This window comes from Trachurus japonicus, chromosome 10 (genome assembly GCF_045865225.1).
Source record: "Trachurus japonicus isolate A0001 chromosome 10, Traja_1.0".
Classification (NCBI taxonomy): Eukaryota; Metazoa; Chordata; class Actinopteri; order Carangiformes; family Carangidae; genus Trachurus; species Trachurus japonicus.
Genome location: NC_140916.1, coordinates 8,625,375 through 8,652,418, shown reverse-complemented (window position 1 = coordinate 8,652,418; position 27,044 = coordinate 8,625,375). Strand labels below are relative to the sequence as shown.

Here is a 27,044-nt window from a genome sequence, read left to right as displayed (position 1 = left end):
ATGGGGGCCATGATGGGACAGTCAGGTGAGGCGGAAGCAACAGGTGAGGTTGATGGCAAACAGAGATAGAGCTGAGTTTGTGATTTATTTGTCACAAAGTACAGTTGTCAGGTGAAATGTTTGCAGTGGAGCACCTTATATATGGTGAGCAGCAGTATAGGCTATGTGATTATTCCCATCCCTGTGACGGTGGAGCTAAAAGAGTGGGTGTGTGTAGTCTGGTGGTGGTGGTGGTGGTGATGCTGGAATGGCTTGTTGAGGCCGGGGCGCTCTGTACAGACTGTATGTCCTAATTACTGACCTCATTCTGTCTGTAGTTATTTGGATCACACCCTTTTTCATCCTTATGCATGGGGGGGAACAGCAGTTTTCCAAGCCCTGGGAACAACAAATTACATTTCCCTCTCAAACATACAGTACACCCTACTGTATATATTTTATGCATATATTTCTGGAAGTTAATATCTCCAGGGAAGGCTTTACAGCGTGGTAAAGGCTGTAACAAAATTTGACCAGTGACAGGGTTTGTGATGATCCAGAGTATGTAATTGCAAATGAATGAAACTGTAATCCAAAACTTTAGGGGATGGTTGTTAACCTTTGCCAAACATTTTTCATTAACTATAATTTAATATGAAATAAACACTGCCAGTAAATATAAACCAATCATGAAAGATGACTAAGACACTAACCATAGAAACTAATTTGGTCTCACCTGTCCCTGGGGACACTTGAACGTGGAGAAAAGGTTAACCCTTGTCACTCTTTTTTAAGGTCACACAAAGGCAACTGGATCCACGAGGCCACAGTCTCTTCTTTGACTGACAGCGAGTGAAAGATAACACTGCATGCGGATGAGGAAGTGTGTCCTGTTAGCTTTCCCCAGCATCAAGACGTGCCAGGAGTTTTAGTTGTAGTGGCCAGAAAATAGGAAGCCTCCATCTGAGCCACAGATCACCTGTGAGGAGAGCAAAGACACACACCTGGTGGTAAGAGCAGAAACTAAATACTGTTGTTTATTGCTCTGTATTGATTCAGATTGTATGTAGTTGATTTTTAAAATGTGTTTCTTTCTCTTTACAATGTTTTTAATGCTTGTCCTCCGTCAGTGAAAAGGATGGTGAGTGTTAAAGTGAATTTCTAAGTGTGGTCAAACCTGTGGGGATTGTGTTTCTGTTTTCTTCAAAATAGTTAAAAATAAGGACCAGTGTGTTTTAGCCACGGCACCAGAACTAAAATAGATGTTTGTGTAATGATGTGTGGACTGGTCTCGACTCTTGAAAGGTCACTGCCTTTTCAAGCCACAGTGAAACTCTCACTGCATGATCAGTCCTGCACAATACACATCACAAATAGCTGTCAGTACAGCCCCCTGATTTGCATGCAGCCTTGAACTTTTATTTTTTCCTAAATGTAACTGAATTTGCATCACGCTGCATCCTGATTTTTCCCACTTTCTTTCTGTGAAGACTTGATCTTTGAAGAGACTCTGACCCCTCGATAATTATTAATTTGCAGAAAGGGCCTCACGTAGATGATGCACTCATTAGTAAAACATTACAACTCATGCAGTACACACACTCAGTGGCAGGAAAAGAGAGGGAACAGCTTCATCTGATATCCTTGATTTGATTTTATCCTCTCCAGCTTGTTGAGAGACCTGAGACTGTCTGATGAGGATAAGTTGATTTAAGGAGTAAAGTGATGGCAAGAACTCAGTTTCAGTTGATGACAGTGGTCTAATTTGTACCATATTGTATTACCACGAGCATGGAAACTAACAGGCATGAGTGTCTATTGTATCCCCACTGGGTTACAATTTCATCAAAGGATAGCTGGGAGACAATGCTCCCTGATGGCACTTTGGCTGGTTGCTGTACTTTTTTCAAAAAGTTGAGAAGAACTGAGTGGAAAAAGTGCTTTGAGATCCACATTGGCTTCAACCACTGATTTGAGAGGCCTCCATTCTGCTCATTAGACCCACTTCACGTTTGTTGATTAGTGGCACTTAAAAGATACTCCTGACTGTGAGAGTCAAGAAAACAGGAATTACTGATGCACACAGTGTAAAGAACCGGCTCCAGACCATCAGGAATAATCTATATAAGTAGTTCTGACGACTCTAAAGTTGCCCAAAAGTTTAAGTGTAAAGTTTTTAGGAACTACGACGTGGCTGTGTGCGGGTGTGCTCATCCATTATTACCTGTTTCCAACTTAATGTTCATGGCGGTGTTCAAATCGTAATCATAGGTTCAGTGCCATTAAAGAGGAACTATGCAAGATTTTTACCCTAATTCAACAGCTTTGGAGTAATTGTTGTGGTTAAATGACTTGTTACAGCGAGAATGGCGGCTCTCTGCCTTCCACCTAGCGTCTCTTGGCCAAAAACCAACATTGTAATATCAGAGCCTCCGTCCCAGATCTCGTCTCGCTAGAAACATGGACTGCTCAACAGCACTACACCACACAAACACGCTCTGTAATCTGTAATCGCTCAGACATCGTTCCATGGGTTGCCTTCTCTCCAGTGTAGCTGTGAGGTTTTATGACAGTGAAAATATGCACTCTCCCCCTACAAACTGTAGGGGGAGCTCTGTAGAGAAAAAAAAACCAAAACACCAAAAAGTGACCGGACTTGCATAGTTCCCCTTTAACCCCAGATTTTTTGGGTATATGGCGTTACAGTATGTCATTGGTGAACGGTATTTTTATTGTTAAATTATCATCTCAGTCATCAAACACTGACCTTAAATGGTCAGATTACGTAAACACTCAGGGGTTGTTAATATGGGATTCTTCACTGGGTCCTGATTAAGGTCAATAGACCGAAACGTTGACTAAATGACTAAATAAAAGAGCTTCAAGTGGTTTTTTATGTTGAATATGGGAATCTTCGCCATATTTGTATGCTAATATGCTTATGCCTAACAGGTATAATGCTTATTACATTCACCATCTTGAGTTCATTAATTAGCAGTAATCGTAAAGTACGGCTGAAACTGATGGTAATTAGTGCTGCAGATATATGGTTGTAAAACAAAGCTTGGTTGAAATTTAATTTTCACCTGATGATGCCCCAGATGAAAGTTTGGAGGCTTGTCAAAGTCAATATGATCAGTCCTCTGTCAACGTCAGGACAGCATAATAGTTGTTGACACATCTCACTCTATACCTTCAATGGTGACAGTGTAGTAGCACTACTGTAGATGAAAAGCTAATGCAGGATGCTGGAAAGAAAGAAACCCTTGACCTGCTGACATGAGCATCCACAGAGAAGATTACAAGAGAAACACACTGACAGCGTGCCATTTTTCTAGCATTGACGTCTTTGGAGCGGAGGAAGGACAAGAACGCTAAATTGTTGAGAAACTACAGGACATTAAATAAGTTCAATAAGTGCTGATTCACACCCTGGAGCTGAAAGAGAGTTTAGAGATTCAGAGAGTGATTTTCCTGCAGAACGAGACGTGTATTCATCTCTAAGGAGAGACTGTGGTGTCATATTTAAAACTCAGTTGCATGATGCACGTAGGCTGGATCAAGACTGGGACACTTGAAAGTAAACATCCTCATATTCGCGGAAGAGGTTGTTCTCTTGAATAGATCATAACACACACAAGCCAGTCAGTGTCTGAAAACAGATGACCAACAAAAGAAATAATAAGCCGAAACCTTGAGCGCCGGATGCGGGGGAGACAATATTCTTTTCTCTGAGTAGAGCGTGAAGCGAGGCTGCAGCTGCGACAGATGTTTTATTGCCTTTTCTTTAATTTATGTTTTCCCAAGAGAACAATCAGGACACCAACAAGTCAGACACAGCACATTTTGCAAATGATAACCATCACACAACGCAGCAGTCAGATTTCATTTGAGCTCATACTTAGAGCTTTGGCCTTTAGCAATATTTTTATAGTGCAGCTACCACCAGGCATTTGCATCAATTTTCAGTATAAATTTTTTATGTCCAAAAAATGAAACATTAAGTATTCATGTCAGGGAATTGCTTGAATTATCATATGGATCATAGCAGAGCACCAAAATCCTTAGTTGAAATTGTGTTTTTATTATTCAAGTGCATCTAATTTTATGTCTTTTAGTTGAGAATTCATCTATATATAATGTAACTAAACAATTTTAACAGTAAAAGGCATGAACATGCTGTAAATTTCAGTGGCAGACAAATATTCACATTACATTCAAGCAAACCAACATATATCTTAAAAACTATATGTGAAGGACTGGTCACATTTGATACTAGCTGTGTAAAACACGCATATATTTGGGCATTAAGATAAAACCCCCCCATCCCCTCATCAACACTTTCTTGTTTTTTTACTTACCAACACTGCTGGAAAACAATGTGTTAACATGTGATCTTGATCTCTCCCCGTAGGCATACAGAGGCAGCGTGAGACCATTCGTCAACTTCAATGCCAAACACGATGCTGAGGTTCTCCATAAGGCCATGAAAGGAATCGGTCAGTTGCCTTGTAAAACATTTACTTTTGCCAGTCCACTGTGATGTACTATGCTGTACAATATTTAGTTTAAGAAAGAAAAAAAACAAATCCTGTGCATGCTGGAACGTTTTTCAATTTTTAATTTTTCACTTTATTGCAAAGGCAGATGGCAGCGAGATGCCAAAATCCCTTCACCTTCTGGAGGTTTTATTTTTTTAATACATCATCTCACCTTGTCCCACTTCTTAACTACATCCGGTTGATTTACATTTGTCCACAAGTCACTGTCATTATTGATGAATACATTAGGGGTTGTTTAATCAATGCTAATGTTTTTCTTTGCTCCTCTGTGAATCCAGGACAACAATAAAACACAAAAACGACACGGCTGTCAAGAGCTGAACCATGTGCTTTCTGTGTGCAAGTTCATAGCTGTGCTGTCCTGTTGTGTTTGGTCTAATTAGAGGAAAAGTTTGAAACCTGAACTTTTTTTGGGGGGGGGGGCATCCACACATACATCACAACACCAAGACATGTCCACAAAATATTCTGCAACAAGACAGTAATGAGCCACTTAATGACCCATCACCAAACACTGAGACAAATAAATAACGAAGCTTCCTATAATGTGATGGCACAACCAGTGGGTGGACGTAATGGTTTAGAACTTTTGTGAATAAATGAAACATAGTAAAGTGCAAATGTGGATGATACAGTATTCGCTGATGCTAAATAAAGGATAATGACCCATTTCCATTGAAGTCATGTGTGAGGGTTCACTGGTGTATTCAGGATTTTTTTTCATCCAGTCTAGCTTTGTTTTTCAGTCATAAAATCAGTAGTATTTCACGTAATGACCAATTCCAATCACACTAAAGTTGCCTCACAACAACACTGTGCCAAGAAAATGCCGCCTCCTTGTTCATTTCAGGCCTCACCCTGTGCACAGCAGGGTCCTGATGCCGAGTGCTTCGTCCCACAAAGAAACAGACCCAAGCTAAAGTTTGTTTTAGTATGTGATCTGACCCTGCAGAGATGAGAAAACAGCCGTGTCTGATGACTTTGTAGAGTTAGAAACCTTTGCATCACTGTGCCTTTAACATACGTATATTTCCTCATTTGTTTTTCCCTTCCTCATTTGTACCTGTAGCAACACAGCTTGTTGTTTGTCTGTGAGCTTTGCTAGTCAATTTTAGAAGAATACAAACCATGTGCGAATATAAACATTTCTAATTACTCCTGTCCATATTTGACACAAAGGGCTTGGTTCCTAATTTGATTTTAATTGAAGTTTAAAGCCTTTTGAATTGTCAAAATGGCCCATAATGCCTAGAGCATAATCCTATGCTGAACTCTGTGAACCTTGTGGGTGTTATGAGATTTATCATTTTAATGTTTTTACAATGTAAGTCTTGCGTTATGCAGCTTTTGTCTTGGCTTAAAGCTGCTCACCTCAGTATGGATTAATTTTTAATTGGTTGGCCCCCTGATATCACTTTCTTTTCTCGAGTGATCTAATGTTAATTGCAGAGATACACAATTGAAAACTGCAATCCAAACGTCCTCCTGCAGTCATTAATGTTAATCAATGGGTGAATTGATGACTGAATTAAAGGGGAATTACGACTGCTACGTTTGACCCCCACTGACCACCAGGACCTTCCTTGCCCCTTTTATCTCCTGCTCATACGTCACTCAGTTTTAGCACTCTCACAATGTAATGTGTAATTAAATAAAGTGACAAAGGGAGGAGAGCAATGATGACCCAACCAGACCACTGTCATAGGCTGTCATTACAGATAAGAAAAGCTTCGTGCCATAACTGCCCCGGCAAAATCTCCCAAGAAAATATCACGTGCTGCTCTTGAGCTTGTTTGTCCATCTGAGCCATTTTCTCTCAGGTGCCGATACCTTTCAGGATCTATTGATTATAAGATCATGTGCCTGGCCAGTCCTTTTGAATCCAGATCTCTTGGTTTAAGCGGGTTGGCTTCTCATATGGGAGTATATGGCAAGCTGTCAATTATTCTCCACCAGGTAGAAAGCTCCTGCTAGATGTTTGGTGTCACTAGAAAAATGCTTTATTTTGCCTTTTGTTTATTGAAAAAGAAAAAATAGTAATAAATAGCATTTTTCCATGTTCCAGTGAGTGTTTGTTTCTGTAGCTCACAGAGTAATTGTCCATGTGTTTTTGTATTTAATGCAGTTTTCTTTTTCTAATTTCTTGTCCAGGTACGGATGAAGACGTCATCCTGATGCTCCTGACGGCACGTAGCAACGATCAACGCCAGCAAATAAAGGCAGCGTACAAAAAGGCCTATGGAAAGGTAAGGTGAGCCGTAGGGAATGAAACAGAGAGCTGATGACAACCAGCAGTCACATGGATGGATGGTTACAGGTCGTGTCAGCGTCTGTGTCCCCACCCACCAGCACTCAAGTGACACTCAATATAACAGATGTTTATTTTTATTTTTTGTTTTTCTACCTATTCCTCATTGTTTTCCTTTTCTTAAAGGATGAATCTTATATTCTTCATTTTTCTTATTCTCAACTGTTCAATGAAAAGACCAAAGCCAACAATTTATCTATGTCAGCAAAGGTTTCTATTGAAAACATAAAGAAGGTCCAAACACATGCTGAAAGGTTTCCAGAAACAGCTGCAGGCATTTCAGTTTTCAGTAGACATTACTACTTTCAGCCAAGGATTAATACATATTGATGCTCCAGAGCAGCGTTTCCCATCCTGAGGGAAGTTAGGGGTCTCAAGATTATCAACAGGTAATGACAGGGATGCAACATGTGTTCAATTTTCAGACATCCTTCTAATCTATCATTATTTATTTATGTTTAATTTTTCGACCTGGTTAAGCTCAAGTAAACATACTGTATTGTTTTGGCAGGATGGTAATGTTTGGAAGCATTGTTCAGATCCAGTATCACGAGTATTGTGAGATAATCATTATTTCTATATGATTAAAGGACAAAGTCATGAAAAACACATGTTGAAATTATTTCCCCCTCCAGTGGTTGAAAGTGCACGCTGTACTTTTTAGAATATTAAACTTAAGTATATCCATTTTAAATTACTTAAGAGGAAAGGCGAAATATCTTATTTTTTATTCCAATACATTTATTCACAGCTGTAGCTCTGAAGTGACTCAGATCAAATCAGTGCTTCCAAGTGTAGTGTGTGAGCAGTTGTGGCTCTCATATTTTCGTTGTCGCTGCGTATTTGTGTGTGTGTGTGTGTGTGTTGTTCTAAAGAAACATTTCCCCTCTAGACATCTCAGAAGCTTTCATTTAAACGTGTTTGAGACTCAAAGCAATATAATTATCACAGATGAGAGAATCATCAGTCCACCCCCTATTTATATAGATACCGGTAGCTTTATTTACAGACTCCAAGTCCAATGATAATTTAAAAAAACAGGCAACATGTGTGTATATATATATATATATATATATACATATGTATGTATGTGTGTGTGTGTAGCTCCTATCAATCACAGGTGCTGTTTGTCTACAGAATGAACAGAGGCAGGAAGATCAATTTCCCTGTGTCTCAGTGGACCAGAGCTCAGTGCAGTCGGTTACAGCACATGGACATTGTGCCGTCCCCTGCCCTCACTGTTCTATCACACTGTCAGGATATTTTATGACCACCTGTGGACTGAAAAACCGGAGTGAATTTGCTTGCTTTCTGTGGAGGTTATTGAAAAGCATCCTGGCAAATGTAATTGCTTCCTGAAGTATAAATAGATGATGCAGTTTCTGAGATACAAGGTACATCAGAAAATCAGCAAGTAGCCTCTGGAATAACCTCCCGAGCATCACCGCAGAATGAGCCTATTTGTTTTTATCACTATTCAGAGCGATCAGAGCAGATTTTATGACGTGTTGTAAAATGAAATAATTGCAAGAGATACTGCTTGTTTGCAATAACACCAGAAAGCAAAAGTGGTGGCAGACAGTCGAGACAAAAACAGATGGCAGTCATGTCTGTTCAGAGAGCGTGCTCCTGTTTCTCTGCTCGGTTTCTTTTTCATTTTCTACATAAACTGAATGTCTGGCTCTGTAATGAACCTTTTGATGAGTTTTTTGTTTGCTTGTGTGTTTGTTTATGAGGATTTTTGACTTTTAAGAGGTGCAACAACTTAAACAGGAAAGTGGAAAACGAAAGATGGATTATTGGACTTGGTCTGGATATTGAGTTGTAGTGGCCAAGCACAATGGATCACAGGATCCCATGGGTGTTACACACACACACAAATAACACAGGAAAATATGCAATTACCCTCTTTTCTTCAATGTCATGTAGGTTGCAGCTCATTACAATGCCCAAATGTGACTCACTGCATACAAAAGTCAAGTTAGATGGATCTGTCTGTGTTTAATACTGTACGTTCTCTTTGGCGAGTTGGTAGATGAAGGAGATATTGCACAGTTTTTGCAGGTCATCATCCCCTCGTATTAACCTTTTCCAGCCTTAAAATCTCAGCAGAGCAGTGAAATTTTACAAGAAGAATCTGAAAGTTCTCTCTTTTTTATTTTACATTTATCCCTTCTCAGTCAGTTTTATGTAATATTTGAATAAAACAAATGTTGCATTTATTAAGAAAAGAAAAATACAGTTTTTATTAGGACCTAACCAACTGCTGATCGGCGGGCGCTAACCCTGGGCAGAGGGATACGTGAGTTGGTTAGGTCCAAATAAAAACTGTGTTTTTCCTGCACTTTGAAGGGCTGGAAAAAATTATATTATAGCGAACAATGGAACTGTGTGTTTTTTTTTCCAGGTAAAATCTCTTTTAGGCTGCAAAAATAGGCCGTTTCTTTGGGTCTGTTCACAACACTGTATGTTGTAAATCTCTGGGCAGGGCTATGGGCTGGCGTTGCTAACGGGAAGAGTGCAGAGAGTCTTCTACTGCAATTAAAGTACTTAGGGGCTATTTGTAGATCATACAACCCCACTTTTAAAAAATGCTACTATCCCTTTTAAGTATGGCTTTGCCTCCAGCAGTGGTTCCAGTCACTGTACTGAAATTATATTTGTATGAACTGACTCATCATCTAAATGATGTTAAAGCTGAGCTCTATACAAATGCAATTAATATTGTTTTCTTTCCCGTTGTCATTAATCTCTATTGTTTGACCGCAGGACTTGGTGAGCGCACTGAAATCGGAGCTCGGTGGGCTGTTTGAGACTCTGATTGTGGCCTTGATGACCCCGCCTGTATCATATGATGCTTCTCAACTGCACAACGCTCTCAAGGTGAACTAATGAAAGATTACTCAGCTGCTCCTGTGTCCAAACCCTCAGAGGACACAGTTTATTTTGTGCTGTTTTTTGCACAGATGCTTGTGGAAACTTTTAATTGAGCTACAGACCTGTCTCAAAGAAAAATGTTTCAACTTGTCATTTCTGTAAAAGAAAATAATTGTTAGATAATCCAAATGATGAAGGCTCCCCTCTATTGAAGCCTTGCCAATGGACCAGCAGGCACAACACCAGCGCCCTGGCACTGGATCACAGAGCTGGAACTCGGCCATTATCGATGCTTTTAATTAAACTTGTGATTGACAAGTTTAAATGTCTGCCATGCAACAGGTCTGTTTCATGCTGATATGGTCTTTGTTCCGCTTACTCAGTGTTTCACACAGATGTTCTCCACCCTCTTTCTGAAGAACTAAGATAAATGCTGCAGGATGGATAAACACTCCACAGAAAATTTTTATGTGGACAGTGAATCAATCAACTTGTGTTTGATTTGGAAAGAGACTTATTACCAAACTATGAAGCTCTACTGAGTTTTGATGTTTATTTTCGGCTCATATTTCTGGAGTTACAAATATACTGTATGGTTCAATCCAACCTCATCTGCCCTCCATCAAAAAAAAGAGAGAAAACTCAGATGAACCCACTCGCTGTACAGCAGCAAATGTCACAAAGAGGTCAGAGGAAAGTGAATATCAGACTGAAACCTCCCTGGTGCCCAGGACCATGTCTCCAGATGAAAGCTATTGTTGTTAATGGAAGTTATTATCAAATAGCTATTTTATAAAGGGAATATATGAAGCAGTGGGTCATTGATTCCCATGTGGCCAAAATAATCACATAACACAATCTACGATCTGAGGACTCGAGCATTTTTGAAAAGATAAAACAATCACGACTTGTATATTTTAGTATTCAGTAGCTCCAGCCGCTTCTCACTCAATGACAACTTGCGAATGCTGAATGTCAAGTTCGAAAATTGGGAACAAAGGGGAAGACACAAACCAATTAATTTGTGGCACAAAAGATTCATGTTATTATTATTTTTCTAAAAAAAAACATGCAAACATTATTTTTGCTGTTGCTGCACTTGACTTGATGATCAGACTGAGAATAGCTCATACCATTACTTCACACTCACAAGAAACACATTCTTTAAGTATGATGAAAATCATCTTTCATATGGTGTGGTCTTCATAAATTGATTCACCCGACCTTTCTCCCTGTATGAGCTTCAAATCTATTCAAGGTCGGAGGTTAAGGATGCTGTTTTTATTGCAGTGATGGAACTAAAGGAGCCTTCTTCACTCTCTGTAACACTTTGCAGGTGGCTTTGTGCATTATTTTCCTTCATATCCATCTTCTGCTCTCCTCATGTGGCCCAAATGGATTATGAGTTCTGACATCATTTTATTTTTTCAGGTATTACATGCATGTCCCACTTGAGCCTCACAAAGTTTGGAGGAAATTAGGTTTAGCAAACTCCTGAGTTGTCTCACAGGTTACAGTGGAACATTTTTGTTTCTCATTACTCTTTAAACACATTCACATTTGCATTACCAGCGAAAATGAAATGTTCAATCACAGTCAAAGGCAAAGCATCGAGGACTCGGCCTCGGCCTCGGTATTCCCATCACATCCACTGCTCCATTTGTTTGGTATGTGAGATTTTTTCTTTGCTGCAGGTTAATTACAGCAAAGAGAAGAGAGCCTCAGAGCTCACTCTCCAAAGTACTGCACCCCTTCTCACCTTAATTGCATACCTCAGCTCTCAAACAAACTATGCATCTCATTCTCTTGAATTTTTCTTTAAGCATTTTTAAACAAATGTCATTTTTGATCACAAATGCCTCTTAAAAAAAAAAAAAAACAAGATTTGGAATAAAAGGAAAAAAGATAAGTCTGAGAAAACACTGCCACAAAAATCCATAAGGTTTCATATCGAGTTCATCAACACACTGTTGTTTTGTTTGCTTCCCTTTAGGGCGCTGGGACTGATGACGAAGTGCTGATTGAGATCCTGGCCTCGAGGACCGGAGAACAGATTAAAGACATCATCAAGGTGTACAAGAAAGGTGAGTTACTCAGCTGAGAACAGAAAGTATGTTACCGGGCGTTGTGATTGGTGAAATGTTTTTAGTAACATATAAGTGTTTTCTTTTCAGCGTGGCCTTCAAAACATTAATGTTCTGTTTTGGTGAAGGTTTAGTTAAGTTTAGACACAAATAGACTCAGCCTGGGTTAAAATTGTGAATAAGATTAAGTGAAGTCTGTTGTCTGAGTTTTGAATAATTGCCAGCTCAATCCCATAAGTAGCTTTCATCATTTGCACATCAACAACTTTCATCTGGTACTTAAGTGGGAAAACTTCTGCCTGAATAGATCTGTATAATTTTTAGTGTGGAGTTCTCCAGTGATTTGAAACCAGGATGCCAGTGTGTGATTTGACTGAAAATTGTCTCATCTTTTCACTCACAACTTGAAGTTCACTTCTTTGCCATAAATTCAAGTGAAGTAACAATAAGTAAAAAAAGAGATGTGATGTTGTGTTGGCTTTTCTATATTTTTATAGTACGGAAGAAAACTAGATTGTACGGCTCTAACAGGTTGACATATATATTTTTTGTCTGATAGATTTCTTCGACAATATTTTCTCAAGAGAAGAAGATGAACAGGATTTCTGTAGTGGAACATAATACCTATTTACAGTTCACACTATGGTGCTGCACCATCTGGTTTCCACCTATAGTGTCCTACATATCCTCCCGTTATCAGAGTAATGACTACACTGCAGCTCTGTTCATACTTCAAGGTCTCACCATAGGAATGTGTCTCAGGTTTAAATTGCAACAAACCACCATGGAAAAAGTGCATGACAACAAAAGCCCAAAGCCAAAGAGGCCAATTTATTTGATCAGGGCAAAAGAGAAGGCCGCTGTGTCCGCTGGCCGACTAATCAAATCTCCGCTGTCAGAGATCCTGCTGCAAAACAGAGGACGGCCCACAAGGGTCGATTGCAACCATTAGTGGCTGTTGTGAGCAAGAAGCGTAAGCAATCTTCTGCCCCTCTTCTCCTCTTTCCTCCAGAGTTCGGCAGCAAGTTGGAGAAAGATGTCTGCGGTGACACCTCGGGGCACTATCAGAAGCTTCTGGTGATCCTGCTCCAGGTAGAGAGAGAGAGAGAAGGGACTTGTGTTTCCTTTCCTGATAATGAAAACCTTTGGAGATACCATTACAAACTGGAGAGCTTAAGGTTTGGGCAGGGAAAAGAGAAGGAGGGAGGAGGGAGTGACACCACAATACACTACGGTTGGTTTCTCAAATGTGTTTTGGTTTACAGGTGGAAATGCAATCTTCATGGCTCTGGGACACTTAGTGGATAATGTAATCGCGAGGGGTTACTTGGGTTGAGAGAGGCTCTGAGCTCATCGTGTTTCCAACCACACTGACCTACTTTTGCTTCCTGTTTGTCCACCTCTCCATCTGTCTGTCTGTCTGTCTGTCTGTCTGTCTGTCTGTCTGTCTGTCTGTCTGTCTGTCTGTCTGTTTGTCTGTCTGTCTGGTTGATCACTTCAGGGGAGCAGGGAGGAGGGAGTAGACGAGAGCAAGATCGAGAAAGACGCTAAGGTAAGAAGTAAGAGCACGAGAAAAACATCTCACCACCAGCCTTTTTCTTTCTTCTTTCTTCTATCAAATAACCTCAAAGATCACTGCATTCACTACTGATCTTGTGCATATAACATTACGTCCAGTACCAACATTTTTAAAATTGTCTGTGTGCACCAAGAAAGGTTTGGAAGGTTTTTAGAAAAGTCGTAGATAGGGCAAATAAAATGTGTTTTTTTTCTTTACTGGAGCCAAGCAAATGCTCCCAGCCAAGAAAAGGGAAAAGGTCTAACACATCCACTCCATCTTATGATGACATGGCAGATTGTTGCTTATTTTGAAATTAAGCAAACAAGACAATGTAACATGTTAAGTCAGTGCAGCTCATTGAGACTTGATAGTTGGTCAACATCTGCACTGTATGTAGATCATGAGGTGTAAGAATCATCCAACACTGTCTGTAGGTCATTACATCTGTGAACAATTCATTTACAATAGCAGATACTGTATACGAGGAAGGAAAATGAAATTTAGAATAATGTTTATTCACATGTTCGGGGACTGAACCTATGACGTTTAGTGACAACAGGTTTTCACAGTGTTATTTCACTTTTATGGTCATGCTGGGATTGTTAGCTTATCACTATAATAAAGTGTGGTACAATATTCTGCTTTTTTCTTTTTGCATGACTGTCTTGACATTAGTGTGTTCACAGTTTAATATTAAACTGCAACATCCGGCTGTTTAAAGCTGTGGAAACAGGACAAATCCCTTTACAACAGGTAGATGGCTGCTGTACCACACCAGCAGATTCATCTTGATTTCACCGTTGTTTTTCAAATGTCAGCGTGTTGAGGATTTTATCATGTTTGTGAGCTGCTCTTCAAACTGCAGTGAAGCTAAAGGCCATGGAAGCTTTGAGCCAGTCCTCAGTCAATAGAATAAATTCATTAACCTTCAGCAGTGGAGAACATCTGGTTTCTTATGAACCGCCCCTCATTAATGATATTTAGTTCCTCCCTACCTCTGTTCACTCCTCCGTCGAACAGAAAATCGATATGCCTTAAGGTCCAGTGATATCTATTGTTTGAGCATTTCTAGAGTGCGGACCGAATTAGGGAAAAAAGCGTTCAGTTATGCCGCTCCATTAACATGGAACAACCTCCAGGCCGAACTGAAATTGTCTGAACTTGTATCTCTTGGTGTATTTCGACACTTCTTAAAGGTCCGACAACAAAAATCATTTGAGCGGTGCCTTTGCTGACCAACCTTGTCACCTTGACCTCCTGCTCCCTGCACTTTTTGTTTTAACCTCCATTGTAACATGGCCCTATTTAATATAATGTAATATTGTAATGTATATTGTTGTATATTGTATTTTGTAATTTATAATGTTGACGACGTGTGCTGCTGCCCTCTTGGCCAGGTCGCCCTTGAAAATGAGATCTCGATCTCAACGGGTCTTTTACCTGGTTAAATAAAGGCTAAATAAAATAAAATAAATAGTGGCAGACCAGGATCCAACACAGATACAGCAAGTGGCCCAACATGAAACTAAATGTAGAGCATGTGATTGTCATACAAGTTCCCCTCCACTGTCAACAGCATTACTGTTGAACTGTTCTGTAATCAAATTAGTATAAGGAATGCAGAATTTATTAAAATGCTTAGCGTGTGTTAAAAATATATGAATGAATGAATGAATTTTTGTGTGTCATGCCACCACTGTGGGATTACAAGTCACATTTAATAACAAATCCAAAGATTTTTTACCTGCCACACAAGTGTGACACGTAAATAAAAAATTTAAGATTACTTTCAGTACTCATCTGTATATTGCTCTTCGTCTCATTGCCCAGGCCTTTTCAAGAAATAAAGAAAATGCAAATATTTTCAACTGAAAAAGATGTTTTAGCTTCTCAGCATCGTCCAACCACACAAATTCGTTATTTGGATCTACCTTACTAAATAGTTTTTGTCTTATAAAGTCATAGAAAGGACAGTGTAACACAAAATGCATTTCGTTCTCCACCTCTTGGATGTCACACAAATTACAAATTCTATCGTTTTCTGCTGTACCAACATATCTGCTTGTCTCAATATGAATATAATGATTTTTTCTCTCTTTAATCATTAAATATGAGATATCTGATGATTTAGGGAACTTTTTTGTTGCAGAAAAGTTTGGAGGAAAATACCTGAAATCCGGAGAGTTTTTTTAAAGCAGAGAAACAAACTTTTCTGTTGTTGTTTTGGCACAGAACAAGGTCTTACATCAGTGCTGTCATTTCTGCTCCATCTGTGCCTCCCAATAAGTCATGTCACACACAAGGTTGCTAAGTGTGTGTGTGTCTATGTGTGTGTGTTTTTGCCCTTCCAGGACTTGTATGCCGCCGGTGAGGGCAAGTTTGGCACCGACGAGGAGAAATTCATCACAATTCTTGGCAACAGGAGCGCAGAGCATCTCAGGAAAGGTGAGTTTGTTTGAGACGGTGCATTTGAACGTTGAGTGTCGAAGTGAGCAACATCAAAAAGTTGCAAACAGTTACAGCAACTGTCACCCTGCAGCCATGTTATACCTCATTATACATAAATAATTCAGAAATTGCTACTGACAAATATCTCCGGAGGAATACATCGAAGAAACACACACACAACAAATCACCAGTGGGAAAACTGAGGTCGGAGTGGAGACTGAAACACAACACTGACAAAAACAACAAAAAAAAGTCAAGAGAACCAGGATTTGTAGAGTTTATTCCGGTGATAAACAACAGCTATGAGCCCGGCAGCATTGGTCAGACTCATGAACACACAACTTTCTGAAAAATTAAAGGGGAGGGACACAAGCAGCAAAAAATGCATCCAATTATATGATATTGAAGAAATTTAGCTGAAGTGTGAATTTGACATGCAGTAGGGAGTCAGCATTGACAGGCCAAATCAAGGCCTTGAAAATTGTTGAAAACATAAATAAACCGACATGGGACTCTTATTTTGAAAGAGCCCCCAGTTAAATAATGTGGTATATTAGACATACACATTTGCTTTTTTGAAAATGCTTGAATTTATGTAATCTAAATGTAAAATAAGGATTAAAGTTCTTTTATTATGATGTAACACAGAAGAGATGCGATGTGTTGAAAACATTCAGGTCTTTTTTTTCATTCTTACTAGAAAGAGTGTTATAACTGTAATTAACCTTGATCCACGTCTCATGCGTTGCTGTGTCAGCTCTTTGTTTTTTGTGGAAATCACAATGTGGAAAGTCCTTGAAATGTCCTTGTATTGAATGTTTAAGAAGATGTGGGAACACTATATAAATCACTCGACACAAAACAAAATGCTTTACAGAGGAAACTTAAATTAAGCCGAATAAAATATCCAATAGTAGAATAATAAAAAAAGAAAAGAAAATTAAGCATAAAGCACTGAAAGCAGAATATTAATCTTTCAGCTAATGTGAATGAATTATTGAATAAAATGAAAGAAATATTGCAGATAAATCAATAAAGACTGGTCATATGAGATGAGATGGATAGTCTGGTTTCTTGCGACCAGAACATTTATTCTTTGCTCCTCTCTAAAATGTTTTACAGCAGAGTGCCACCACTTCTTTTGCTTTGTAGACAGGACCCGTTGCTAATGAGCCGCACGACTGCATCACATGACATGTCAGGAGAGCGTGAACGTCAGCGGTGTGATTGAACAAATAACTATCAGTTTCTGTTTGTCGCTGTTGTTTTTCTGCCGTCTCCTGCATCAGCCCCACACTCAATCTTCCAGCCACTTGGCCGTGAAGAACTCTGGTGTCCTTCCTCTGGATCTAAACCCAGAAGAAGTGTTTGTTTAAAATGAAGTGACATGTTTCAGTCGTGAATAGGAACAAGCATCAATGGCACTTTTGGTTTATTTTTTTGTTTAACCATTCATAAAATGTGACCTGTGTGCAGCACATCCAACATCCAAACATCCAGAGAGTGGTTGAATCCACCCACACTTCATATGGGTTGTGCTCACACTTTATTTTTAAGATCACATATTATGTGATATATATCTAATCGATAAATGGTAAAGTTTAATGTGATGATTGTGCCTGTGTGTACAAAAAAGTAGAGCCAATATAACACTATAGATTCATCAATTTAAATACTGCAATTAAATATACAAAAGACAACAAGTCATTTTCTAATATAATAAGTTGAGACACATATGTTGAAAATGTCTGAACCTTTTCAATATTGAGTGTCTTTATTCCACAGCTAAGACAACATTACTGTGTCTCTGAGGTTGTTTTGTTCTCTCCAGTGTTTGACACCTACAAGAAGCTCTATAACTCTGATATAGAGGACTGCATTAAAGGAGAGACCACTGGGAATCTGGAGAACTTGCTGCTAGCTGTTGGTAAGACCCACAATTTATCTGAACTCATCATAAACAGGAGAAAAAACCACTTAAGTGACCATTTTCTTTCTTGATGTCCAAATTAAAGTGAAATACAGCAAAACATAACACCGCTTGACAGAAGAAAAAAAAAAGCCAAATCAATGTTAGATTAACATGACAAATATTTAGTTTTACACATACCAGAATATTATAGGGTCTCAGTTTTTTCTTTTTTTTCATCCACAGTGAGCTGTGCCAGGAGTGTCCCAGAGTATTTTGCTGAAGGCCTGTATAAATCCATGAGGGTAAGTGACACGTCTCTTTCTCTAATACTGATGAGTCTATGTGTCCAAAACTAGACATCAGGCACCAAAAATACTCGTACAAATCCACTTCTAACAGAGAAATTGCCCCTGACGCCTCACAGCCCTGCTCGGTCCTCGTTGGAAGAGTTTAACATCACTTCTTTTTTTTTTTACTACTGGTTTTGACAACACTCCATTTCACTTTATACTTAGATTTTACATGTACTCCGACTCCTCCTAAGTGTTTGTTTGTGTGGTCAAAGGTCAATCCCTCTGTGTTAGTAGTTTAAAGCTAAGAATTAGATGCCCCCTTTCTGAGATATACTGCTAGAGATGGTTATCTGCCCCACATCCTCTCCCAGGAACATGCCACAGCCATGTTTCCTCCTTTTGCGTCTTAAATCTCACTCTTTAGCGGTTTTCAGACACAGCTGCAGAGGTAGGTGATGATAACAGGCGTTGTCACTGGATAACACTTTGTATTAGAGAGGGAAACCATTGTTGCTTTCCCATAATCTAGGAGGTATAAATCTTTATCTTAATGTTTATGCCCAATAGCCAATAGGATGTTAACACATCTCCCCTTAGAGTCCATCTTTTTCGTATAAGCTTCTGAACTTTTTGGCTTTTACAAACAGTAAATCAAGTTACCACAATTTACGCAATTCACTAACAATATCATAGAGAAACTAATGGAATTGCAGGAAAAATACATCCACAAAATCCAACTGTACAGTGCATGCATTTGGAAATGATTGCATAAAAAGCAACTAGTGTAGGTATTGTATATAAAGAGTTGAAACACTGCAAATCAAATAGATGTACAGTATCTTTGTCATAAAGTTGAGCTCTAAGTAAAAATAATAAATCGTGGCACGTTCCTCCTGTGTTTTCTAGCCTGTTAATCACAGCTGCTGAGTCTGTGTTTGTGTTTGTGCTTAGCGTGCTGGGACTGATGACGAGACCCTGATGAGGATAATGGTGTCGAGGAGCGAGCAGGACATGTTGGACATCAAAACCTGCTACAAGAAGATGTACGGACAGACTCTGTACGCCACCATCCAGGTAGCCGGCTCCCTCCGACACAAAGCCTTCGTCAATGAGATGTAGTGTCACTCTCTTCACATTTTTCCTCCTGATGTTCTGTTAAACATCCTCATTCATCCCTCTGTGGGCCTTTAAAAGCACCAGATGGGGGTACTATGGTTATGCTGCTTACACACCATTCATGTCAGTGCAGTGATGGAGTGGAGATTAGTGATTTCTTTTAAATGCCTTGTTCAGCGTGATGAGACTGCTTCACTGCTTTTCCCACCAGCCGAAGTGAATTAATCTATTCTCCTGGGGCCACGTGTTCCTACAGAGAGGAGTTATTGCCATCCTCCAATGGAAAATGCCAAGTGGCCTATATGGAATAGATAATAAATAAGATCTTATGAAAGAATCTTTAAATCCCTAAAGCTGAATATACCACTGAGGAAATATGAAATTTCACAGATTTAATAGAGTTCATATTGATATTAATGTTTCAAAATTGCTGGTTTTTATCATTTTTTCAGTTGTATTTATATTCCATGTTGGTATTTTTCATAGTGACACCTTTCCATTTCCCTTTTGTGACATCATCAGATCAGTATGTTTTACAGTTACCAATTGAAATCCAATTGACATCAACATTCAAGTCATTGTTATGTCATGGAAACTCTCAATGACACTGAGGTGCCAGAAAACACAAACAAACTTTTTTTTAATCCTATGATGAAATTCTTCTTTTCTTCTTTATTCAGTCACATCACATAATAGCTATCAGCTCACCAACAGCCTTGATGTCTGGTGGTGTGTGAACGCTCAACAGTTGCAGACGTGGGACATTTTCCCATCACTAACTTCTCTCTCATGAGGTGTGATCAAAATCTCTGCAGCGGAAAGGTTTATTGTTTTAATATTCCTGCCTCGTTACCTTTCCACCATATTACATCTCTGCGGGCTCTTTGCCAACTCCACACCTGAGACACAGCAAGCTAAGAAAGAGAAACCTCTCTCTTTCCCCTTTCTCTATATATTTCATTGTTCAGACTGTAGTGATGAGCTGCTGAGTGAAGCAACATGTTGAGCCCCTGAGTCTGTCATGTGGAGCATTTGAAGCAGCTATTACTTTATGTCGCAAGTGGCAGGATGGCTGCGAAGCAACCTTTTCTAGAAGTTGTATGCAAGGAAAATTTAATAGTTAACTCTTAATACAAACAATCCACAATAAATCAAGAATATATACAGTCTTTACCTGTTCTTGCCTGATAATGAAGCACTACAACCATGTGACACACCAAAAAAGTTAATTTGGGCTGAATAATGTGACTAAAAGCTGAGCAGTCAGGCTTACCATTGTGAAATAATATGCAAATGCTACATATAGTAAATATATAAAGTAAGGAAAAGCTCAAACATCAGGCTAGTTAGTTAGGCGACTGACTAGCTCAGCAATGTTGAACTAAGTAAAAGGATAACATCGTATCACGTCAGCACTCATACTCATCTATCATTGCTATTGTGGCGCGACACCAGTGATCGATGACAATAGAAGCAATTTGGAGTTCAGTGTCTTGCTCAAGGGCAATTCAACATGTGGGGAGGCGGGGCAGGAGATCCGACCAGCGGAGCGACAACTGTCCACATGTCATGACAAGTGACAGAGTGATATATATCCGTCACTGTTGGAAAACATGAACAGAGGGCTACAGGTAACAGTGAAGAAGAAATATAAACAAGAAGCAGAGTAGAGTGAACTCTATTCATCCCTGAAAGGAAATTCAAATGTCAGGTAGCTCATCATAAAAACACAGAGAACAACCACACTTCCATTCATCCACAAGAGCACAAACCAACACAGAGCATAGACAACACGAAGACATACCATAAAATAAGTGCAAATGTAAAAACTTAAAATTTAGAAGTGGAAATAACGGAGGTTATTCTGATAAAAACGGTATGTGCACTCTGAGTGGAGTTAGTGAGGGGCTTCTTTAATTTATAAGATTAATAAAATGTATTGTGTCCGCTTTTTTGCAGGAGGACACGAGCGGAGACTACCAGAAGGCCCTGCTCTACCTCTGTGGTGGCAATGATTAATGCTGCTTTATGTGGCGTGTTGAGCAGCTCTGATACGAGACGCCGCGATGCTGCGAGACAAAGCTACACGAGAGATGAGGTTATTGATCCGGAGTTGTTGACTCCTTCTGATGTACGCTTGTTATGGATTGAATTAGTGTGAATTACCTGCCTGTCATTTTGACTTGTGACATTATCTAATGAATTAACAGACATTGGAGTGCATTCACTTAAAAGTTTGTTTGTTTACATTAATTAGACAAAACAAACTAAATCATGTGTTCAATAAAGGTGCAGTTCTGAATTTTGCTGTAGAGATTAATGTAAGCTATGTTTTGAAATAATTAAATATTTGTCTCATGTTATTTGCTCTGGTCATTTGGCCCACTTTCCTGTCAAACTGACACAGTGTTGACAGTTGTTTACCTTGTTAGTCCACAGTGCTCACAGCATGTGTTAAATGCAACTTAGAAAATACAATACTGCTGCTGAATTATTAAATCCTACATGCGCTCCTGCACTCATTAATTACAAATGAACCGCTGATCCCGGACTTAAATTACAGAGCAGCTGTCAGTGATCAATAAGTAATGGGACACTATTAGACATTTGTTGACTCATATAAAGGCATCTACTGCCTGCATGTCTTTCTGCATCGAAGGGCCTGATGTCAAACTAATTGGGTCCTCAGATCAATGGATGGGAAATGGGTTCACTCTGCCAGAGTCGTACCACAGGATGGCAGCAGAGTTTAAAATGAGCCGACTCTGTCTCTCCACTGTTTTTCATTAGAAGTGACATGAACTGAGGAGATGCTCTAAAATTAGATATTTAGCATGTAGATGTGAAGCAAACCATCAGCACTGATAATAAAACAAGACTTCTGCATAATGGAAAATAACACACAAGTAAATGGAAAAAAGGAAAATAATCAATATTGATGAATAATTAAAATTAGCATAAGTTAATCTTAGATAATTCACCTTGAATTGTATAGTTTCACATTTGCTCCATTTCAACTAGACACCTTAACACATCAGTAATTCTAATCTATTGATATACAGTATCTCAGGGAGTATTTTTCTCGCATTGTTCTCTTATAATATTCACCTTCATTTTCAGATGTCAACATGAATCAAGAAAACTGATATAGAATATTTTATTGATGAAAACTGACAACAGGTGTTTGCAGTAAAATAAACATACCAAAGCTTCTCTGGGGTTAAAGATATAGAAATGTTTTCCAGTTATCTGCCCCATTCTACCTCTATGACTCTTTACTTGTACAATGAACAGAGTGCACCAGTCTATCATGGTTTCATAACTAAATTCACAGCAGGACGATCTTGGAGGCTGCACAGAGAACAACGAGCTTGTTTATCTTCTGCTCTCACATGTTGTGAAATCAGATTGACATTCATCATTTGTTCTAATTATCACTCAGTCTCACAGCAGCCGGTTTTTATGTCACAAAACGCAGCTAAGTGATGATTTCTCTCTTTGGTTGGTTCAGAAACTCTCATTATGTTTAATAAACTCTGCCAGATGTTGCGTTCAAAAACCACCTGAAGGTTGGAGCTGAAGATGTTTTCATGTTTTGACTTGCTTTTTTCCTCGGAGGCTCCTGCTGTGTCTGCAGACGTGAATTCACCTGAAAATGACGTGCAAATTGATGTAACCTGTACCCTGCAGTTACAGCCACTCAGGTGAGGAGCCATAATTGCATTTCTTTGGCTGTCTGAGCTTTTTTTTTTATTGCACTTAAGCCCCCATATTATTTTCTTTCAGATATGACGCAGCTCAAGATGAGACAGATGAATGTACACATTGTTTGCAGAACAACTTTGGAGGCTCAGTTTGAAGACTTTACTGCAGAAAAAAAGTAATCTATATATGAGTTAAGAATGAGTCACCACTTAGAAGCAGAGAGAGAGAGTGAAAATGTCATCATTGTGCAACAAAATAGTCACGACAAGTCAAATATAAAGTTTCCTATTCAAGAGAAAAAGTTCATTTGACTCACTTCATGGAAGAAAGTTTCAAATTAGGGAGGAATTGGTTTCAGGAAATGTTATAAATAGGTAGAATATCACATTATTATAAGTGCAGAATTGATTGATATTGTTATTCTCTAATATAAACAAGGTAAACCTTCAGATATTAGGCTGCAAACTATCTTGATTGTGGAAATGTCAGTAATTCTATGATCAGGAAGTTGGTCCACACAGAGTCTCATCTATGATGTGAATACTGAACCAACCGAAATCACAATACCTAAAAATTTGCTGCTGAAAAAGTCAAAAGAACAAAAGAAAATGTCATCTACAGAACGTAAATGATGATTAACACAGGGCTATACTGTAACCCATGTGGCAAAATAGATTTAACTGTGCAGTAAACAACTTTGACATTTGATGATTCATCCCTGCTTTTGCTTGCAGATTTTGGTAATTTACAGCTTTGGCGTCAAAGGTCACAGCTGTGCTATAACACAAAAATCGCTATCGGAGGTGTAAGTCCACACTCAGTTTGGCTGTTTTGTTGTTAATCAATGAGCATGACTCAGCACTTTTTGTGGCCACTGTCATAAATCACTTGTCATCTGTGCTGGACACTCATTTCCACAGTGGGACGACACAGGAAACAAGCTTCCAGTGTCACACTTCATTTTCAAATGACAAATTATGAAGTACGGATATTTTTTATATTCCATCCAGTTCAGTGATTTCTGTGGAGTTTTGAACAAGTGACTTTATGATTTTTCTCAGTCATGCGCGACCCGATGGTGTGGGTGCAGTAGCTTGGTCCTGACAGCCACACACATATCAGTCTCATTTCATGCCACAACAATACAATATTTGTGTTGTTTCGTTAATTCGGGTCAGTTCTTTGTAATCTCAGGAAAAGAGCTTTACTGTACGAACCAATACAAAGGCATTCACAGCATGTAATCTGGATTGTGTACACACACACACTCCAACAGTGTGTTAAATCTCCTTAGTGTCAAAAGATCTGGGGTGGAGTGTGGGTTCTGCCTACTTTCAGTTTGACCAAGGCCCACATCTCTGAGCCAATCAGGAGCCACGGGGAGTCAGGCCACCTGTAAGACCATCAACAGTCCACCGAGGGAGGATGCTTTTGGCTCGGCCAGGAAACAGGGAATGAGGAGATTTAGAGCAGAAATAAATCCACAAAATGCAACTACACATCTTCTAAAGCTTTTAATAAATGAATGAAGCTTTTAAACTGTACATAATGAGTTGTATTGGCCGTTGATAGTGCAACTTATTGCTTACTTCAGCTGACTGACTGTGTTTGACCTGATGTGACCTGGCTGTCATATAACTGCATATTTTATTTCTTGTACCCACAATGCAACATGAATGGAGATGGAGAAGCAGTTATGATATTATTTGAAAAGCACCTTGAGATAACCTCTGTTGTGAATTTGTGTTATACAATTAGGAAGGATTTGATTCGACTCTGACTACATCTTAATTCCTTTGCAAATGTTTGCGGAAATGCTCATCCTCATAACCTTCATTTGCTACACCTGCGTCATTGCTTCTGAATAAGTAGCCCAATAGTGGATATTCAAAAGAGCTAAAGGCAGTAACTGAGAACCATTAATACCTTTGGTAGTACAAATCAGTGTAGAAAACATAAACATATGTCCTTTAGCCTTGAATTGATGTATTTATCCACTCCAGTATCATAATGCATCGGTGATGCCCATTCACCAATAGGTGAAGTTACACTAACAGAGATTACTTTAATACATTTTCATTCAAGATAGTTCCTATTCTGAAGGGAGCAGAAGGTTGAATATTAATGGTTGAACGTTGGTTGTGAGCTCAGTCCTGAAACATACCGGCTCCAGCACACTCTCATGTGCACCCTGACTGACAAGCACATAGAGAGGAGGACCAGTGAAAACCTCATGGAAGTTTTAAAGCCCACCAGGATTTCTACCAGTACAACCTGTACAGACCAGACAGACCCTGAATTTCAACAGCTTTGAAAACTAAACTTGGTTTAAAGTTGTTTTTCCAAATTACTCTACTACTATGCTCAAAGTGTTTAAATGTTATCTGGACAACTTTATGTTTTTATGAGGGCTACTTTACTGAGTGCACAAATTCTCTTCAAACACTGTGTTGCATCACAATTTCACAGGCTATACACAACAGAATCGAAGTATTGTATATATTCACCAGCTGGTGTTTTACGGTCTCGCCAAAAGGAATCCACCTCTCTAAATATACCAGTGTACTCACTGCATTCCTATAGTTATTTTGTGTCTGCCCTCTAATTTACTTTTTTGTTGCAGCCACGTTGCCTCAGTCTGCTTTACCTACCACCAAGCCGGAGTGAAGTGCTATTTTGTACTGAAGTACACCTAATTTTTCTGTAGGCTACCACTCTTTTTACAGCAATAAGTTAACATGCATTAGTTCCACCACTTCATCATAGCCTACTGCAAACATAATTTAGCCACAGGTTACAGTAAAGGCCAGAGGGGATGCGTCATCTGGCTGTCTCACTTTCTTATTACTGCCAATCAATAATTAATGAGATGCAAGCAGATGCAATATGTGATTTCTGAAACTGGAACACTGAAATAGAGCAAAAGGGTAGAATCAACAACACAAAAACAAAATAATTTTTTTTAAAAATGAATGAAAAAAAATCTTATCCAACTTTGATAAATTGAGCAACAGTAACATTTCCGAACAAAAATGCAAATGAAAAAAAATGTTCTTGGCATTATTAACTGCTAGATCACGTGCACCGCGCATGCGCAGTGCACCGCGCATGCGCAGCCCGGTGTAAACAGGAAGCACGGTGTCAACTAGGCAGAAGTCTTTGATGGTATGTAGCCTATCTTTGGTTTAGATTAGGCTAGTCGTAGCTAGTTGTGTAAAATACTTCGAAACAAGGAAAAGTTAACTCAGCAGCGGAGTTAAAATACAGAGTTAAACCGGGAAAAAACAAGGTCAGTAAGACTTTTCAATATTGATGAACCGTGTTACCGTCACAAGACCCACTGATTAGCTAGTAGCCTAGCTACCTGGTTTAGTTTTACCTGCCTCGTGACCACCGCACAGTTTAAACCACTTGCTATCCATATAATAATGATATTAATGTCATGTCAAAATAATCTTTCTGCCTGACTGACACACAGGGACTTTACTGGCAGATTACATGGATGTTTTTTTTTTTTTAAAGATCTTTCCTTTATTTGATTGTATAATATCAAGGATGCAGGTTAAAATGGGAAAATCAATTAAAAAAATGAATAAAAATGAAAATTGTTCTGATGAATTCTGAAGGTTACTATTTTATGCTCATGTTATTTAGTTTGTGAAGATGAGAGAGCTCTGAAGGTCCTGCAGCTCTGCAAGAGTGCATGAGATCCTCCAGAAAATCCTGAGAGCCACCACTGAGGATTCCTGGAGGTCATCTATCGACATGCAGCCTGTGAGTTGTGCTTTGATTTTTCTACTTCAATAAAGGTAGACATGTGATCTGCTTGTGAACTATGAAGGTAATTTAAAGCTTTTACTACTCCTGGATTTTGTTTTTCTCTCATGGTTCAATTATTTCTCACACGTTATTTATGTTTACGTTTTAATTTTCTCATTGATGCATCTACACGAGTTGTTTTTGTGCTGTTTTTTTTTTTACTTTCACGCCTCTAATTACCCTGTGGTGATTACTGGAGTTCAGCAGCCAACTGTTTCATTTGGAGCTGATTTTTATGACAGCGCTGCCTAATACACACAGGCATGGCTGAAGTTATTGGTCTGTTTTTTTCTGCACTCCTTCTAATTAGCACCAGGGATGTTCATAATGAACTTGTGTATTCACGACCAGGAGCTCCCCAAGAAATCGAATCTATTAAA

General features: G+C 39.0%; 1 protein-coding gene across 1 annotated transcript; it reads left to right on the top strand.

The window, feature by feature from the left end:
- anxa5a (annexin A5a) lies at positions 1-21,482 on the top strand. Its single transcript, XM_085788900.1, has 13 exons — positions 1-43; positions 925-989; positions 4,394-4,478; positions 6,693-6,787; positions 9,619-9,732; positions 11,720-11,810; positions 12,823-12,902; positions 13,312-13,362; positions 15,723-15,816; positions 17,651-17,746; positions 17,975-18,033; positions 18,976-19,098; positions 21,100-21,482. The coding sequence occupies exons 1-13, from the start codon at positions 1-3 to the stop codon at positions 21,157-21,159; spliced, it is 1,056 nt and encodes a 351-aa protein (XP_085645026.1). The 3' UTR covers positions 21,160-21,482.
- The last annotated feature ends 5,562 nt before the right edge of the window (positions 21,483-27,044 follow it).